This window comes from Empidonax traillii, unplaced genomic scaffold (assembly GCF_003031625.1).
Source record: "Empidonax traillii isolate 1590-97213 ecotype Southwest subspecies unplaced genomic scaffold, ASM303162v1 scaffold764:size1210623, whole genome shotgun sequence".
Taxonomy (NCBI): Eukaryota; Metazoa; Chordata; class Aves; order Passeriformes; family Tyrannidae; genus Empidonax; species Empidonax traillii.
This window is the reverse complement of record NW_020955957.1, coordinates 24,031-42,465: the sequence shown is the minus strand read 5'-3', so window position 1 is coordinate 42,465 and position 18,435 is coordinate 24,031. Positions and strand designations below refer to the sequence as shown.

The 18,435-nt window shown below is 43.7% G+C and overlaps 2 protein-coding genes across 8 annotated transcripts in view; one reads left to right on the top strand and one right to left on the bottom strand.

Moving 5' to 3' along the window:
- The window catches only part of DNAJB4 (DnaJ heat shock protein family (Hsp40) member B4), a 15,860-nt gene extending 9,384 nt beyond the window's left edge, over window positions 1-6,476 (bottom strand). Inside the window, exon 1 of the mRNA XM_027901153.1 lies at window positions 6,459-6,476. The gene's annotated coding sequence lies outside the window, so the exon portion shown is untranslated. The remainder of the gene's footprint in view (window positions 1-6,458) is intronic.
- Window positions 6,477-6,865: 389 nt separating this feature from the next.
- Window positions 6,866-18,435, top strand: part of FUBP1 (far upstream element binding protein 1) — a 27,398-nt gene continuing 15,828 nt past the window's right edge. For 5 of the 7 annotated variants that reach the window (XR_003573185.1, XR_003573183.1, XR_003573184.1 and 2 more), the window contains exons 1-16: window positions 6,866-6,983; window positions 7,981-8,071; window positions 9,901-9,939; window positions 10,269-10,308; window positions 11,057-11,106; window positions 11,198-11,269; window positions 11,500-11,557; window positions 12,550-12,712; window positions 12,788-12,886; window positions 12,971-13,072; window positions 13,720-13,822; window positions 13,907-14,007; window positions 14,563-14,704; window positions 15,799-15,959; window positions 16,585-16,739; window positions 16,820-16,899. Coding sequence is in view for 4 of the 7 variants with exons in the window: in XM_027901155.1 (XP_027756956.1) it covers window positions 6,870-6,983; window positions 7,981-8,071; window positions 9,901-9,939; window positions 10,269-10,308; window positions 11,057-11,106; window positions 11,198-11,269; window positions 11,500-11,557; window positions 12,550-12,712; window positions 12,788-12,886; window positions 12,971-13,072; window positions 13,720-13,822; window positions 13,907-14,007; window positions 14,563-14,704; window positions 15,799-15,959; window positions 16,585-16,739; window positions 16,820-16,899 (1,570 nt within the window). In the remaining 3 variants the exon portion in view is untranslated. The remainder of the gene's footprint in view (window positions 6,984-7,980; window positions 8,072-9,900; window positions 9,940-10,268; window positions 10,309-11,056; window positions 11,107-11,197; window positions 11,270-11,499; window positions 11,558-12,549; window positions 12,713-12,787; window positions 12,887-12,970; window positions 13,073-13,719; window positions 13,823-13,906; window positions 14,008-14,562; window positions 14,705-15,798; window positions 15,960-16,584; window positions 16,740-16,819; window positions 16,900-18,435) is intronic. The other 2 variants (XM_027901157.1, XM_027901158.1) reach the window with 1 other exon arrangement.

Sequence of the window (18,435 nt, the reverse complement as noted above, 5' to 3'; positions counted from 1 at the left end):
TAAATGTCAGGGCAGGGCAGCCAAATCCCTCCCCGGGAAAAGCTTTCACAATTAAGTATCATAATATTTGCAAACCCACGCTAATGAATGGAATAAATGTGTATTTGTCTACAGTGGTTTGAGGAAAGCACTCCCAGACACAATCATAAAGTTTCCTGTAGGATCATCCATTATTTTCCCAGAGAAGAAGAAAGAAAAAAAAAAAAAAATTTTGACATTGACTCTTCTCCTCACCGTCTATAACTGTGAGCTTTTTTTATTCTTTTTATACATTTATAAACTAAGACCTTGTACATGCAAACCCCATTCATGACTTCATTACTTTCACTACAGAACTACTCAGTAGCTGCTATCACATACAGAAAACTTTGGGGTTTTTTTGCAACAATTAGTTGTTTGTTTGTTTGTTTTTTTTATATAGCTAACAGAAAATTCCCAGTGAAACCTGCAGAGCACAACAATCCTTTCTAATCAAAGGCCCTGAAAGAAAAGCTTCATTTAGTCACACATTTCATGGGCCAGTTACTACCAAATTTCTCAGATTCTTCCCCACTTGTCTGTGGAGACATGCTGCTAACTTTGGTGGAAGTAAAGTTAACTTTACAGAAAGATTCTGGGGCTGATTTTACATCTAAATAAATAATCAACAAAGAAAGGGAAATGCCACATAAAAAGGTATTATTAAATTCATTATATTTAGGTTACATCAGCCCTATATTTTCAATTTTTTATTGGCACTATGTGTTTCAAAACAATGTTTATACTATTAAACATGCATTCCAGAGCCTAAAGGAATTTACAGCTCAAGTTGAAGTGGTAAATCTCGAAAAGGCACACTGCTATCACCAGAGATATACTGTTACCACTTCTGAATCTTCCCAGCGAAATTTTAAGCCTGTGATTCATGCAGCCTTCTATTTTATTTGGAAAAGTCTGTATGACAAGACAGCAGGTGCTGTCAGCAGATTTTATTAAGTTAGTTTTATTTTTTTTTAATTGCTTTCTGTAACAATACAGTCAGAAATGCTTGTACCAACAGTCAGAAATGCTCTGCACGAATGGAAATATCCACTTTACTTACACTTTAAAACTTACTATAGTTTGTTCTATGTTAAGCTACAGGCTTGGGTTCTTCAGAAAATTATTATTTCCACGACATTTACATAATGACCTATGCAGAAATCCATAAAATAATAGAAAATACCTGATTGCTGTGACTAAGTCACAATCTCTGCTACAGTTGAACAACAGACAGACACTGGGAAGAACCTTCCACGTTACCTTTGCAGCACTGGGAGGGACCCAACAGCTTCCTGCAGGTCAGACACGATGAAAAACCAACTGAGTCCCTCCAGGGAATGCCATCGACTACTTAAATACCAGACAGCACCAGAAACCCAAAAGGAAACATCCCAAGTGTGGCCAAACAAAGCTGCACAGAAAGGATTTCTGATTACGGCTTCCCTCTCCCGAAAGAACAGAGATTCCACAAGTGCTTCTCAGCTCCTTACTGAGGTTCTGAATTCCCACCCGCACAGCTCCTGGAAAAGGATTCTTATTCAAGTGGATTGGTCAAGCAGGAACAATGCCAATCACGCCAAACATTTCACGGGTTCCCTCCCATTATTAATTGCAGCATTTCCCACAGCAGCACACACTCCAGGCACTCAGTGCTGCCGTGCATAATTCAGTAAACATCTGTAGGGAAAAAAAAAAAAAAAAAAAAAAAAAAGAGGGAAAAAAACCCCCACAGTAGCCAAAGTTTCCCCTTAGAGTTAAACATATAAAAAGGTCTGGCTTTTTGTTCTAACTGCTTTTGGCTCTGATGGCTATCACTCAGGAATTTCTCCAAGCCTCAGGGAATTCCTGCCACAGCCCATTTGCAAATGAAGAGTTAGACTTAATCACACATTTATCACATTGTCAGCTTTCTGACTCCCATGCCACCAACCATCCCGTGCTGCTTATATAACAAGATATTTAAGATGAGGAACAGCTTAACACTTTTTGTATTCAGATTCCCTCCAAGATGAGCTGGGTTTTGTGTGAATTTATTAAGTTTTATGGCCCTTCTGGTAATTGTTTTAAGGAAACACACTGCTGCAATACAAGTCTTTCAGATTCTCAACTGCCAGCACACTCAGACCCTGAATATTTTATCAATGCCCATCACACAGGATTAATTTACTAACCATACATATTCTTTATATATGTCACAGACTTCCATGTCACACTTTTCTCAGCATTAACAGTAAAGCACATATAATATCTTCAAAAAAAAAAACGTTCAGAGGACTATAAATGACAATTAAAAGACACATGAATGTTTCCACGCGAGAAACAACTGGGGAGGCTTGAATTCTTCAGTCTGAAAAAATGTAGTTAGTAATAGTAGTGCTATGGACTGATGAACAGCAAAAGTACAAGGGAAAAATAGCACCGGTTGGCACAACAATCCTTGTCGAGTTTCCTTCGAGAAACTACAACAAAAGGAGATGTTTTAAAGGCATTTAAAATGTGTTTATTTCTATACCCCTCACAAAGTTAGTTCTGGCAATTCTTCCTCACCCAGGAAACATCAGGACTGGCAGAATGTTTCATTTACTAACTAAAACAGTGGAAGCTGCATAACAGAGCTCTTCTTTTAGCCTTTCAGCTGTAGAAAAAATAAACTGTCACTCAGAACAATTTATTGGCATTTACCTTAACCATGGCAGCAATTCCTTCACTTATAGCAAAGTAATCCTAAGGGGCTTCTTCCACCAAACAAAATAATTAATAACCTGTTGTCTCAGCAAAGCAGCAGCAGAGAATCAGGGCACCTGTGGAATAAAGCCAGTCCTCACAGGTTAGGATCATTAACGAGGGTCATTAACGCACTCCCAAATAAGGAGCTGCGCCCATTTTTGTGCTGTGCCCGTGTGATCCCTCTGTCCTTCCACCAGCAAAAGGAGATGGTCACAGGAGATGCTTTTCCCAGAGTGTGCTGGTTAAAATCCCACCCAACCACTTTTACAGGCAAGGCTGAGAACACTGAACTGTTGTGTCAGGAGAGGAACTGCAACAAGAGATGTCAGAACGACTCTGGGCAAGCTGAAAGGCCAGCCTGTCAATAAGAGTGAGCTTCAGCTCACCTGCAGGAGGCAGAAATACAGGCAGGCCTGGTTGTATTAACCACAACCTGATGCAAGAGAAGTCAAACTTTGCATGGTAGCAAGTCCTAGAAAGACAAATCACTGTAAAAACTCAAGTATTTGCTTTTTACTTTTTCCCTGCTCCTTCTAAAAAAATCCAGCACAAACCCCAGCGATGAACTGGAGGACAGCTGCAAGGCAACAGTCATGGAAACGAACACTCTTAATCCAAACATTCCACAGGATCAGTCCACTCAGGACTGTTAAAGGGCAGTAAAACACCTCCCTTCCCTGTCTTCTGCAGAAAACACCAATCCAGAGGCCAGAGATTTGCAGGTTTATTTTTTTGGTGAAGCTCAGCTTACAGAATCTCCTGTTTTCTTGCCCTTCACATCGAGTCCAATTATTACACTGATTTTTTTTCCATCAACATTCATTGCCTTTCTAAGCCTATGGAGCATTGCTAATCACTGCAAAACATTTATTTTTTCCCCAAACATGCATGTGACCCTTCAAGTTTAAGAAGATTTGGAGTTAAGAGAAGCTTGTCATAATCACGGTTTTATGGACTTGAAGGGATTTAGCAATTTAGAGCTTCTCAATCATCTCTTCCATTTTTCCTTCCTCAGTCTCAGAAAATATTTACCTTTCTATGTTGTTTTTTTTTAATTTACCCTGTGATATAAGCACAGTGTGGTTCAAAATAAGATTTTCTGACTCCTAAATGAACAAATAAAGTTGTAAACTTAATTAAACAGGATCAGAATACTGTGAGGGATCAGGCCTATGCAACAGGGAAGTGTCCCAATCTCCTCAAAGTAATCAAGCTTTTCCCACTTCAAATGACAATTCTGAGCATCAATTCTGCCTGAACTTAACAAAGTATTTGCACACTTATTAATAGGACTCTTCAGGGCTCTGCTGAAAGAGGGATATTTAAAGACACTTCCACCCTCTGCAGCTCCTTCTGCATTATTCATTTGTTCTCCCTTTCCCAATCCCCCATTCCCATCTCTGCCTCTCTTAATCCCCATTTACAAGCAATTCCATGCACAATTTACCCCAGCCAGGCCCTTCCCCCTTCTCCCCCATCTGGGAGGGGTTTTGCAGATGTGAACAGCTCTCCAACTTCCCTTCCCATGACATCCCCACAAAAACACGCAGCCCCCTCAAACGAGTCAGAGCTGAGGACTGATGACACTGGTGGTGCTGACTCATATTATCCAGCTGCCTCTCACCCCACACTCCTCCTGCAGGGTGCTCCACAGTCTCCCTGCAGCTTTATTTCAGGAAAAAATGAGTGTTCTCTGATTTATCCTCCTGCCTTGGACACACCCAAAGCAACGGTGGCCTGATCCAGTTTGATACTCATCTGTAGGGCAGTCAAAATTTAACTCAAATACAAATGAAGTGGGGTTCACAACAATAAAATGTGCTATATCTGCAATTTTTACACGGTTTCTTTCCAAAAATTCAATATATTAAGACTTTGGACAGTTCCACAGTTTCACCTCAATGTTTTTGATTACCAAAAAACCCCAAACAACTGTGGCCTGGAAACCATCAGAGATGTCATAATCCAGCAAGTCGAGTTAACAGAGTCATCTTCCTCCAATCTCCTACAGAAACACCAAAAGACCTTTTAAAAAAAAATGTAGGAAATTTAATTTATTCGAAGGTAGATTGGACAAAACAGGCAATGAGCAACTTCTACAGGTGAGAAAACACAATATCCTGGTGTGTGCTACTGGAATATTGCAGTCAGCACTGCTAAGGGGTTAGATCCTCACCCCACTCCACCAAGAGATTAAAGGATTAATCCCATAAGGATATTTTTCCTAACAGAAGTACCATTTAATAAAGGGAAATGGAGACGAGAGTGCTTAAGAGCCGTGGTTTTCTAGCAGAGAGGTTAAAGTGCCAGCACGGGAAATACAGAGAGAATTAAACTCTTGAACTGTTAATTAAGGTCATTAGAGCAACTCAGGAACAGGGGAAATAAAGTATTCAAAGTATTCCCTTCTTCAGTTTGCTGAATTTCAGGTTCTGACTGTAAAAATTAAAAATACAGCGATCACCTCCAACAGAAGCAAAAAGCTGATAAAAAAAAAAAAAATCCAAAATCACCATTCCCAAGAGCGTTTTTAGTAGCCCCTTAAAAACCATTCCACAGCCACCGGCTCGTCTCAGCTGGCAAAGAATCTCCTGCAGAGTTTGGAACAGTAAAAAAGCAGAGCACGTGGATGCTCCACATGGATTTGCATCAGGGAAGAGCCACAAAAGACATAGCCAGTGGCCACCAGTGGCTTAAACGCCTCGTCATCAGCTGCTGTCGCCCAATTTATTTATTTGCATGGCGCGGCCGGCGCACACGGTCACACTCTCAACAACAGGCTGTGAAATAATTCCAGGGCAAATTATCCCTTGGAAACAGCAGGAAAGATATAAATTCCCACTTTCCCAAGCTGATTTTGCTTTCCTCCCTCCTCCCCCTCCCTGCCCTGCCTCCAGCTACCACAGCTGCATTAATAGAATATATATATTAATACTTCTCAGCAGTTTTTTTCAGCAGGCTCTAATTATGCACGTTATTCTTAAAACCTTTCTGAGCTGTAACGCCACACACCCCCAAAAGTCTAAATCAACAATTTTTTGAGAACTGACAACAAAGAAAACACACTCAGTTGGGCTAGAAGAGACCTGACACGCTTCGGTTTAAACGAAAAAAAAAAAAAAAAAAAAAGTATGAAATTTATGTAAACCGAAAGCCCGAGAAGAAGCACCAGTTCGAGGAATACTTTTAAATCTTTTAAACGCTGTGGAGCAGCTCCTAAGAAAGGAACGAGAGCAACCGCACGGCCGCTCCCCTGCAGCACCGCCAGGCCCTGAGCAGATATTCCCTGACCTTATCGGCTCAGGACAGTTCATCCCCCCGTCACAGCGCTCAACCCGGCCCAGCTCACAGCGTCTCTGCAGCCCGGCAGGGAATCCCGCTAGTTACGGAGATCGTACAGCAGCGGCGAGATCGGAGCAGGAGCCGAGCAGAGCTCCGGGAAGAGGCAGCGCCCAGCCCGTCCCGAGTGGCGGAGCCGCGGAACGGCCCCGGGGCCGTTCGGAGCGAGCGCGGCCGCGCCCGCGGGGCCCTGCGGGGCGGGCCGGGCCGGGCTAGGCTGGGCGGGGAGCGGGCCCTGCCTGCAGCACAACGGCCCCCGCACCCTCCCACCCTCGCCCGCAGCGCCGCTCGCGTCGCTCCCCGCGCCACGCAGCGGGCAGGGGGGACAGCCCCGACCCCCCCACCGGCCCCGCAGCCCGTCCCGCACTCACCGAGCGCCGACGCCGCCCTGGCCCGGCCCGTGCGCGCTCCCGGCACTGCCCAAGTTCCCGGCCCCGCCCGTGCGCGCCCCCGCGCTCCGAACCAACCCACGCGAGACCCGCGCGCAGCTCCAGCAGCTCCGCGATCCCCTCACCGCCCCCCCCCCGCCTCCTCACCCCACGTGACCCCCACAGCCCAATCAGCGGCGCTGGAACCCTCGCGATCATTTCCCCCCCCCGCCCTCCCCAGCCCCTTCGGGCCGCCCCGGGAGACCCCGCGGGTAGGCGGGGCCGGGCGCATCGCCTCGCGGGCTCCGCGCAGATCCCGCTCCAGCTCTCGCGAGGCTCGGGGGACCCCCAGGAATGTGAGAGGCGCGCGCCGCCGCCATTTTGTCTCTCTGTGTGTGGGCAGGCGGAGCCGCCATGGCCGACTATTCCACCGTGCCCCCTCCCGCCGCGGGCGCGCCCGGGGGAGCCGGCGGCGGCGCCGGCGGAGTGAACGATGCCTTTAAGGACGCGCTGCAGAGGGCGAGGCAGGTGCGTGTCGAGTAACGTGGCCCCGAGCCGAATCAATGGGGTTGGCGGGGCCTGGAGGCCGCGGCGGAGGAGCTGCGAGGGAACGAGTCGGAGGAGGGGGGGGGGAGCTGCCGCCTCGCTGCGCTTAGGAGGGCTCTGGGAGCGGGAAGGCTTTGTCCCGTCCCCGCGTCCTGAGTGAGGTGTGCGAGCGGCTGCGCTCCGCCGCGGGCAGCGCCGGCGGGACACGCCGTGAGGGAGCGGCCCGTGGAGCTCTGCCCCGCCGGCGGGACACGCCGTGAGGAGCGGCCCGTGGAGCTCTGCCCCGCCGGCGGGACACGCCGTGAGGAGCGGCCCGTGGAGCTCTGCCCCGCCGGTGGGACACGCCGTGAGGGGCCCGCAGGGCCTGCCTCGCCGAGGGGAGTACAAATCTCGGCGAGCGAGCAGCGGCGCCTTATCGAGGCCGGAGGGAGGGAGGAAAGGAGGGAGGGAGGGAGGGAGGGCGGCGGCGGCCCCCTCGGCGCGGCCCGTGTGGCGAGGGCGGCCCCGGCGGCCGCGCTTTCCCCCGCGGCTCCGTTTGTTCCGTGGGCACCGCGGGCGGTGTTTTCGCCCCGTCCGTTAATGAGCGGTCGCGGTTTTGGCAGTACTATAAAGTCGGTGCGGTCGGACTGCTGAGCGCTGGGATTGTTTTGCCGGTGAGACACAGTGGTGTTGCTCCAACAACGCGGAAAGAAAATTCCCTTTTAGTAAAAAGTTTCAAGGGAAACTAGGTCGATTTTTTTTTTCCCCAACGGATGAAAAAAACATAGGAAGCCCTGCTGTTGAAGGATGAGCACAAGCCTTCCTTAAAACACCCATAAAATTTCCGCGAGTGGAACTGGTTTTGGCAGCGGTCTTCTCTTTGGGGTTATTTTAATTTTCGTTGTCTGAATTCCTCAAGTCTTTTAGGAGGTCTGGGATAAATACGAGCTGGTACAATTACTTTTTTTTCCTTGGCTCACAAAGTCTTCCTTTTGTTTAGATCGCAGCGAAAATTGGAGGAGATGCTGGCACATCAATGAACTCGAACGACTACGGTTACGGAGGGCAGAAAAGGCCTCTGGAGGATGGAGGTACGAGCTGGTTACTGCTGCATTTGTGTTTGTGGAGTTCGGCCGCTGTGCCAGAAACATTGCAGGTGTTGGTGGATTCGGTTTTCCTTTTCCCGAAGCGCAGCATTAAAACGTTTTGTTCCCCTTGTTAGATCACGGCATAGTTTTTCGTTTTCGGTTTACTGGGAAAATTTGTTTCAAACTGTTGTGCTCTGAGATGAAGTGAATGTAAAGTATTTTAAATGTGGTTTAAATGCTGCAAATAAAAAAACGTGTGTTGAGGAAGGGGGGCAACAAAATTGTTGGTAGAGAAATGCCCTCACAGGTACGTTCAGTGAGGCCTTTTGTTGTTGCAATTACAATTAGAGTTGGAAGTGCTCACCCTTTACACTCGATTGGTTCATATACTTTGTTACAATAGTTTCATAGACTTGATTTACTGCACAATTTCAAATTAAAGTATTACTGCATTTCATTGTAAAAACATAGGACTTTAAAAAAGGACAGGAAAGTCAATTTTCTACCTTGTAGACGCTTTTGTTAGTCTGATGTTTCAGCCTCCAGCATGTGTGAACCCTGATAAGATCATACTTCAACCTTGTGACTTGTTGCAGCTTTTTGGATTTGCCTTACACTGCAGGAAAGTTTCCTCCTGAAATGTCTTCTTCTGTCCCTTACGGAGCAGCCCCTTTGAGCTTAACAGGGTTTGATGTGTTTGCCCTCCAGACAAAATCCTGGCTAAATTATGGACAGAAACCTCTGAGCTGGTTGAAATGTTCTCGTAGGTCTTACAAAAGAGCAGTGCCCTTTTTTTTTGCCTTTATAAGAGGATTGGAACTCAGTCTGCAGAATGTAATTAAGGCTTTATATCAGGAGTCCTTGTGTCCTGCAATAATATTTTTTTTTCTATTAAAGGTGAGGTTTTTAATATACAGAAATGAGCTAATGATGCTTCAGATGATATATGTAATGTATTCTTTTTATTTTATGTGTAGATGGCTCTTGGACAAGTCCGAGCAGTACAACACACTGGGAGGGAATGCCCTCTCCTTTTAAAGGCAGGAATTTTTATTTATTACCTGTGTTTAGTATGTAAACATGACATAAACTAGTGGATCTTTCTGGATTGACACAGATAGTTCTTGGAATACCTGTCTGAGTTTTTGCTGCACATAAATCATGGTGGTTCATGTAGCCTTTATTTTTGGGGTGGGAAGGAAGCATCTGAAGTCTTATCTTTTCAGATACAGGTTAATGATGCCTTTTATTTCTCTACTGTACAGAAAGGATTTGGACAGTAGTGATGTAGTTGCTTGAATCTGCTTTTTTTGGAAGTTTTATGCTATGAAATGCTTGATATTTGGATAGGAATTTCATATCAACGTTCAGATCGAGATTGCATTGCCATGTGATACTGTTGTATTTTTTCTTTTAAGTCATTGTTGATTTTTGTATGGATTTCATTTTTTTTTCTTTTTTTTTACTATAGAAGCATCATTAGCTTGAGCAACCAACAGAGCTCAACTTTGTTCCTTGTCTTAGTTGAGTTTCAGTGACTGGGTATCTGAGCAATCTACACACAGTGTGTCCTGAAAGCTGCCTTTTGTTAAACTACTGAATAGATACATGGAAAAACCTGACATCTTTTCAGCTATGCTAACCAAGTGCTGAGTGCTCCTGAGAGTCTTTCTTTTATTCAGATGATCAACTCCCTGAAATTGGAGGAAAAAAAAGAAAGGAAAAAAGGAAAGGGGGCTTAAATACATTGGAAATTTACAATTCACACTGAAACGTTTAAACACTGCTTGAGTTCCTTGGCAAAAAAAATTTTAAAAATCTTAATTTTGCAGATCAACCAGATGCTAAGAAAGTTGCTCCTCAGAATGACTGTAAGTAATTTTTCTTTTGTTGCCAAAAAACCCTAAACAAGTGTAACATAGTCAGAACGAGAGTTTGAAAGTGTTCTGGTAGGTGATCAAAAGAATGGCCGGGGGGTTGTGTCTCATTTTGCAAAGCCAGTCTTTGTCAAACTGACAGTGGTGTCAGTTTTAGCAACAGTTCAGAACGTTTTCAGCTTGTTTGTAAACCTGTTGATAAGAATTCTTAAAAGCCAACTTGGGCAAAATATGGATACAGTTAAGTTTCGTTACCAAAGCAGAAGCTTAGTTGTAAACTACACCACTTGTTTGAATTTAATTTGAACAATATTTGTTTATAGCTTTTGGAAATCAGCTACCACCGATGCATCAGCAACAAAGGTAAGAGTCGCACTGCAGAGGATGTAAGGATTTTGTTTTTACTGAAATAAGGCAAATTTGAGAATTTTTTTTCCTGGAAAAGTGATACCAACCCTGTATTTGTGTGATCTGTTGAAATGTGGCTTCAGCAAGTCCTAAGTCAGACAGGTGAAATGCACCTGCATTGGTGTTTCTCTTCCCAGCCTGGGCTGTGTATCAGGCTTAATAAAAGGGAAATACATTGCTGGTTTTGCTGTTTGAGCCATGGGTAAGCAGAACTGGAAGTTGGAAGCAGATCTGAAGAGGGGAACATAATCTTGGGAACAGAAAGGAACGTTGATGGACTCAAACCCAACAAAAACAATTTAAACCTTACACAGAGTATCACTCAGCTACAACTTAGCGGTTTTCTCACTCCTTTCTTGCCTGAACCACATCCAGCTGTTATTCTTGTGGTGTGGATAGGTTTGGTGGATGAGATGCTGACATTTTCAGCACGCTGTGGTGGATATGCAGATGAACCTTAAAATGCTCCAGTGGCATTTTCTGTGCCACAATGAAGTGATGATGGGATTGATTTGTGTTAACCTTGAACCTTTTGGGTTGTTTCTGTGAATTGTCAGCTGGAGCAGCTGTACTTGCATCATGACTTGTGAAGGTAATGGGAGGGGGATGGTGGGAGCAGAAGCTTTCTTAAAGGTATGTATAAAAATGTAATACCCCTTCAGCCTCTGGATGGTCACTGTCTTCTGGTTGACATTCCCTGTAGGTCTGTGATGACAGAGGAATACAAAGTTCCAGATGGGATGGTTGGATTCAGTAAGTAGTGTGGATGTGTCCTGTAGTGTAGTGCAGGATGTCAGCAGATGCTGTCAATACAAATAACCTTTCTGTATTTTCTTTCTTCAAGTCATTGGCAGAGGTGGAGAGCAGATCTCCCGCATCCAGCAAGAGTCTGGCTGTAAAATACAGATTGCACCCGGTAACTATCTGGGGCTTTTTACATTTGTTTGTCTGGGGGGTGGTAGAAGGGTCAGAAGAATGTTTATTGCTTCTCATTGCTTCTCATTGCTTCAGCCTTCACTAAAGGTACACTCGAATTGTTTGGTGGAGTTGTGACTGTCACGGTCTAAAGATAAGGGATAGGATTAATTTCATGCTCTCTTTCTGACTTTACACTACTGACAAGTTGGTTTTATTTGCTGGCTGCAGATAGTGGAGGCCTGCCTGAGCGATCATGTATGCTGACTGGAACACCAGAGTCTGTTCAGTAAGTGAAACCAGTTCTGTGTGTGCATGTTAGGTTGGGCAGTACGCTGCATTTTTTAGATCTGAATGTAATACCTACATAGGAGATGTTTTTCCTCTGTTGAAGAGGCAGTTTGGTGACAACTAAATATATACAGGAGAAAAAAAGCCCCTTAACCTGTGATCACATTTCCCAGCATACTTGAAATTTTAGGACAGAAAGAGTAGAACTTCAACTTGAATTCAAGTCCAGATGTTGTTGTAGATAGTAATTGCACAACCATGCACTGTTCTCAACTTGAGAAAGAGATGTGTGGATATAAATTAAAAATAAACATATGCTGAAAAGGGACTTGAAGACCAACTGATGGAGGCTTTGCTAGGGCAGGTCTGGAGTGCAGTGGTGTAATGGTTCATGTTTGCAGGTAGGGCCTGCAGCTACATCTTTTCCTTTGGGAAGGGAGGTGTCATTCTCCTTTCAAGTCTGCCATTCAGGAAGGCATTTCCTTCAGGGGAATTCTCTTTGTAACTGTAATTTATTCTGCTCACATATTAAAGGGGAGAGTTCTTAACTGATGTTAGTGAAATCCTGATGACAATCCTCTGCTGGCAGCTGACCTTCAGGTGTGGTGAATGCTCTTGTCCGCCCTTCTGGTGGTGGTTACAAGTACAAATGTCCTTGCTTGGCCTGCCTGCAGCAGCTTTCGTTCAGAGTCAAGCTTTGAGCAGTGTAACTTTATTCAGGTGTGATGGTCATGGTTGAAGAGGAAACTTAGCTGAGCTTGTTTGGTAAAGAACCACCTTTTGCATTCTCATATTGGGGGAGTTTTGTCACCTTACAGTTCCTTAAGTTACTGCTGCAAATTTATTGAGTTTGCCTCCTATTTCTTGGTGTTAGTAAGCCCATTTTCTGGACAGAGACTTTTCAGATTGAAAGAATTTCCAAGGAGAATAGGTGTGGGCAAGTGATAGTTGTAGGAATAACGGTTTATAAATATGTGTTTTCTTTCACAGATCAGCCAAAAGATTACTTGATCAGATAGTTGAAAAGGGAAGACCTGCACCTGGCTTTCATCACGGTGATGGACCTGGAAATGCAGTCCAAGAAATTATGATTCCAGCAAGTAAAGCTGGATTAGTTATTGGGAAAGGTGGAGAGACAATTAAACAGTTACAGGTATACATGGATCTTTGAAATGTGATGATATCAATGTAGATTCGAGTGGGTATTGACCTCCCTTTTGTCAAACAGGAGCGGGCAGGTGTCAAAATGGTCATGATTCAAGATGGACCACAGAACACTGGTGCAGACAAGCCCCTTAGGATAACTGGAGACCCTTACAAAGTTCAAGTAAGGAGTCTTTCACAATCCTCAGAGCCTTTCTAAATCCATTCTGATACTGCAGTACCTAAATGAAGTTCCCTTCTTTTTTAGCAAGCCAAGGAAATGGTGCTGGAGTTAATCCGTGATCAAGGTGGCTTTAGAGAGGTGCGCAACGAGTATGGGTCAAGAATAGGAGGAAATGAAGGGATAGACGTAAGCATGGTTGAAAAACTTGTTCACTGTCTTTTGAGATGTTAACTTGCAAATGTTAAGCTGGGTAATACTGCTGAAAGCTCTTAAGCAGATTTCACAAGTGGTGGTGGTGGCCTGTAAGTATGACCTGATGACTGCTGGAGTTCTAGCCCTGCCTGGTGCGCAGCACTGGCTTGGCACTGCCAGCTGCTCTGAACTGTTGCAGCTGGAACTTGTCAAATAAGCAAGTCAGTTTTATGGCCAAGTATATAACACTTTAATGTTACCAGAGTTGGAGTTTGGCCTGTATGTAAGGATGTTTAAGTTCACCTGTTATATGAGTCACAAGCTAATGAGAGGCTGAAAGTTTCATCTGCTAGAACCTGCATTTTAGACCCTTTGTAACTTTATTCTGAGAAGCATAATATCCACTGCAGTTGCTACCACTATGAGAACTTGTAGTGCATGAGATTGCTTAATTTCTGGTACTGTAGTCCAGTATTTGCTAGACTTGTGACTGGTAAAAAATAGACACTTGAAAAAGCCTGAAGTGGCACAGGCCTTGCCCTCATTACTGTCCTCCTGTGTTACCCTTTCATTCTGTGGATTTGGTAGGAATATCTGTTCTGCATCAACAACATCTTGCTTTGTTTGGGTTTTTTCCTTAGGTTCCAATACCACGCTTTGCTGTAGGAATTGTGATCGGAAGGAACGGAGAGATGATCAAAAAGATCCAGAACGATGCTGGTGTTAGGATCCAGTTCAAGCCAGGTGCGTAACACGTTCCCAACTTCCCGTGAATTGACTGCACATTTACTGGGCTGCATGTACTGGAACGGTTCCTTTTTGTTGCAGATGATGGAACGACTCCAGACAGAATAGCCCAGATCACGGGGCCCCCTGACAGATGTCAGCACGCTGCAGAAATTATTACAGATCTGCTTCGCAGTGTCCAGGTTGGGTGACGTTATTTACCATTCCAGATCTCCTGCCCACCTGTGGGAAAGACCTCAGATTTTCAGAAAGTGTGTGTGTGTGTGTAACTAAAGCAAATAGTTCAATGGTCTGGAATATGAATGTTTGCTTTTACAGTTACAGTGTTGCAAGTGATAAAACTGATTCAAGGTCATGGCCGTTCCTGAGGTGGTTTTAGAGTTGCTGCCTCTGTTTTCTTGTGTTAATAGCTAACGTGCTGTTACTTCTGATTGTAACTGGTGTTCAGGCATTTAAACCAGCTTGTATTCTTAGATGAACCCCCCCTGCTGCATTTACAGAAGGCAGCCAGAAATTCCATCTCTGTGCATGTGAAGCTTTCTGCTTGCTTTGATATCCTCTCATCTTTCATGTGCAGAGTTTTGCAGAACATCTTTTAAAATGTAACTTAGGTCCTCCAACTATCTGATTTTAGTGAATCAGTTTTTTCTTTAAAAGTGCTGCGATGTAGCCTGTTGGCATGACTTCCTTGCAGTAGTTTTTGTAGAAAATGCTCATTTATTGCTGCTTCTTTTCAGGCTGGTAACCCTGGTGGGCCAGGACCTGGTGGTCGAGGAAGGGGGAGAGGCCAAGGCAACTGGAACATGGGGCCTCCTGGTGGATTACAGGAGTTCAACTTCATTGTCCCTACTGGCAAAACTGGATTAATCATTGGCAAAGGCAATATATTTTATATATGTGTGTATATGTGATTAAAAAAACTCAGCTTTTCTGTTGGTGCAAATGCAGCACTACAGAGAGGTATCGAGTGTTTGCAGATAATTCACAGCAGAGCAAGACGGTGCTGTTAAATCAGATTTTCCTCACCAAAACACCCTAGTACTTTAAAAGTCAGGAGGCAATCAATTTACTGAATTTATTCAGCCCTTGTTTTTAAGTAACATTGGGTTACATTGGTAGCATTTGGTAGTTTCTTAGAGGATGTATCTTGTAATTAATTACCTTGTGTTTGATACTGCATGAAAAGCCAAGTGTTCCTGAATCTGACTTGCTCCTAAAACTCATTTTCACACATTCCAATGAAAATCTTTTACAGTGAAACCCTGCAGCAATTTCTTCCATGCCTGTGTTCATTAAAATAATTCTTGAATTTAATTTTACAAATAATTTACCAAATGTTTCAAAAAGAAACACCTGAGTTAATTTTAATCTCCTGTTTATACTGTGTTTTCCAGGCACACCAAATAGGCTGACATAGTTCAGTTCTTGACCTGGAAGGTGGATTTTTTTTTTTAATTTTTAAATGCCAAATTACCCTTGTTTTGAAAATGTTGTGTATACAAAGGGTACATAAAACTTCTCTGGATCCTGTAAGAGGAGGAGCCAGTTTAGGCAATTTACCTTCTGATTTTAGTGCACTGCAAAAATAGTGGACTTATCCAGCTTGTCCTCTGCGGTTTTTTGTCATCTGTGCTGCCTCACTGCTTTGTAGGGAGTTTAGTTTGGAGTTTGTCTTTACTGATAACCTGTGTGGTGTTGTTATTCCTGTCTGATCTCACATGTTTGCATGAACAAAAAACCAGACAACACTGGAGCAATTCTTTGCTGTGCTGAGTAACATTATTGTGGTCTCTAATTTTAAAATATAATTTATTGTTACTGGTTTATTGCAATCAAAGCTCTGTTCTACACTGAAGAGGCTTTTAAAAATTGTTAGAATGTTTCTGTCTTCAGCTTCCATGCCCTTTGCTCCCTGTTTTGAGTCCGTATTTCTGCTCTAATGCCCACCCTAAAATCTGGATGTTGCACTGCAGGTGGGGAAACGATTAAAAGCATAAGCCAACAGTCTGGTGCTAGAATAGAACTTCAGAGGAACCCTCCACCTAACGCAGATCCCAACATGAAGATGTTCACCATCCGTGGAACCCCCCAGCAGATCGATTATGCACGACAGCTGATAGAGGAAAAGATTGGAGTGAGTGTTCTGGAATGTGCCTGCTTTGGGAATGTGAAAACTCGGATGAGTTCAAAGATAGCAGTGGTATTCCAAAAGCTACTAAATTGTGTTTAGTTTCTATCTCAGTATGTTTAGGTGAAGTTTTAATCCACGTTTACACCTGCAAGTTTCATTGCACTTTTGCTTGCATGTAGTCAAATTTACTAGTGGATTTTTGTATCTGATATTACAAAATGGTTTAATTAGCAGGATTAGTCAGGTGTAGATGTATTGGTTTGTTTTAAAACTTACAGTTTCTTATTAGTGTGAGGGTTTTTAAGGCAACCAGTGGAAAAATCCATCTTTCATTTGGAAAACTTTTTACTTCCTCAAGAAAACTGAAAGAATTGCAACTTTCTAGTTATTACTGCCACAGCTGCTTTAAAGTGTTCTCTTTAACTGGCCTAAGCCTGCTGCAAACAGGCAATTTTAAGATTAATTAGGCCTAAGCCTAAATAATCTTAAAATTGCCTGTTTGCAGCAGGACTGCTGTTTAAGAGCAATCAGATCTTCTGGACTGCATTCTTAGTGTTCACAGAAATGCTTCTGAACTGCAGGAAGATGGAAAACCTCGAGGTTTATTTTCATCTCTGTCCCGTTCCAGGGTCCGGTGAATCCATTGGGACCACCTGTTCCCCATGGACCTCACGGTGTGGTTCCCGGCCCACACGGACCTCCTGGCCCTCCAGGTCCCGGTGCTCCCATGGGACCCTACAATCCAGCTCCCTACAATCCAGGCCCTCCTGGCCCTGCCCCTCAGTAAGTCCTGCCCAGCCCCTTCCTCCTCGCAGGGTCCCCCTGGCTCTGCTCTCGCTGACGAGCACCTTGATCTTTTCCAGCGGTCCCCCAGCTCCGTACGCTCCACAGGGATGGGGAAATGCTTACCCACACTGGCAGCCACCCAACCCCCCCGATCCAGGTAAGGAATGGCACAGCTGCCCTGCAGGGTGGGTATATTTGCAGTTCATCCATCTTGTCCTGGCCAGTGTAATCGCACAGCTCGCTTGTGTCACCAAGGGACACCTGGACAGCTCCTCTCTCAGGCTGTGCTTTTCTGTTTGTCGCTCTGCCTGCCTCTGACACTTCCCACTTGTTGTTGTGAGACGTTGAAATGTAATTGTTAGACTTGGAATATGCTTTTTTACAGATGTTATTGATACTGCATCCCTATTTATGATCCTTTGGGCAAGAGTCTTGGTTCTTTGTTTTTGTGCAGTTCAGTTTTCTTACACTTCATGTTTTTACATTGAGGATGTGTTTTCTTTCTCTACTAGTAAATGACTGTTTATTTGATTCTGCTCAGTCTCCCTGATCTGTCTCTGCATAGTTTATGCTGTATATTATTTTAGTTTTTGTTGACCTGTGAGGATTGCTTCTCAGACTGATACTGCTGTATTTTGTTGAGTCCCTGTTCAACTGCTCTTAATACAGTAAAACCAGTCAGGGTTGTGTATTTTGAACTTTGACTTATAATAGTTCTGTATTTTCTTCTGAAACCCATCAATGTAGAATCTATTTGATTATCTTTGTCAATACTGGGAGTTTCTGTTGAATTATAACTTATCAATGGAATCAGGATTTTCAGATAGCTGCTCTTCCTGCCCCAGGTTCATTAGTGGAAAAAGGGAGGTGTCTTTTCCAAGAACCATCTCTGGTTTCAGTTCCCAAACTTTTGCAAAGGTAGCTCTGCATGCATCCAGTTAGTATTTAAAAATGCCTGTTGTCATTATTTAAATGTAGAGTGATTCAAAGTGACCTCAACTCTCAGCATATAAAAAAATGTCATTTAATGCAAAACCACTGCTAAAACCTTAGACTGTTTTGAATCATATTTTCAATTTTTTATGAAGTAATTTATCTACATAAAGATGTGTAAGAAAAAGTAGCAATACTCTCTTAATGTCACCTTGATGATTTTGTAACCGTTTTTTTTTGATAAATACTCATCTTAAAAATCTGATGTCCTGTGTGCAGTTGATGTTTCTCTTGACAAGTATTTATTTGAGTGAATTTTCTACAGTTTTCACTTAGTTGCTCATTTCAGTGTAACAAATGGGTTGTTCTAGTGTTTTTTTCAGAGGTGCTTTCTCCAGAGCCCTTGGCACGTGAAAGTGGAGATAGTTACTACAGGCAGATTTCTTTGGAAATTTAATGAATCCTGCTCTTTTGTCCTTCCACTGTAGAGGGGAAGGAGGGGGGGAGTCGAGCAATGGCTTATTTGATATTTGCAGGTAACCTTAGAACATAGTACATGTTAGTTTAAATCCACTGTTGTTGATGCAAGCAGCGTTAATTAAAAAGCAAATAGTGTATTAACATTTTTTTCTGTATGCTGATAACTACTGTGTGCATTTGAAGTGGTTACATCTGACTTTGGTCACAGTATTTCATTTAGCATTCGTTTTATTGTTGGGGATTTCTTCTTGAATGCTTTTCTCAGGGGGTTTCTTCTTTT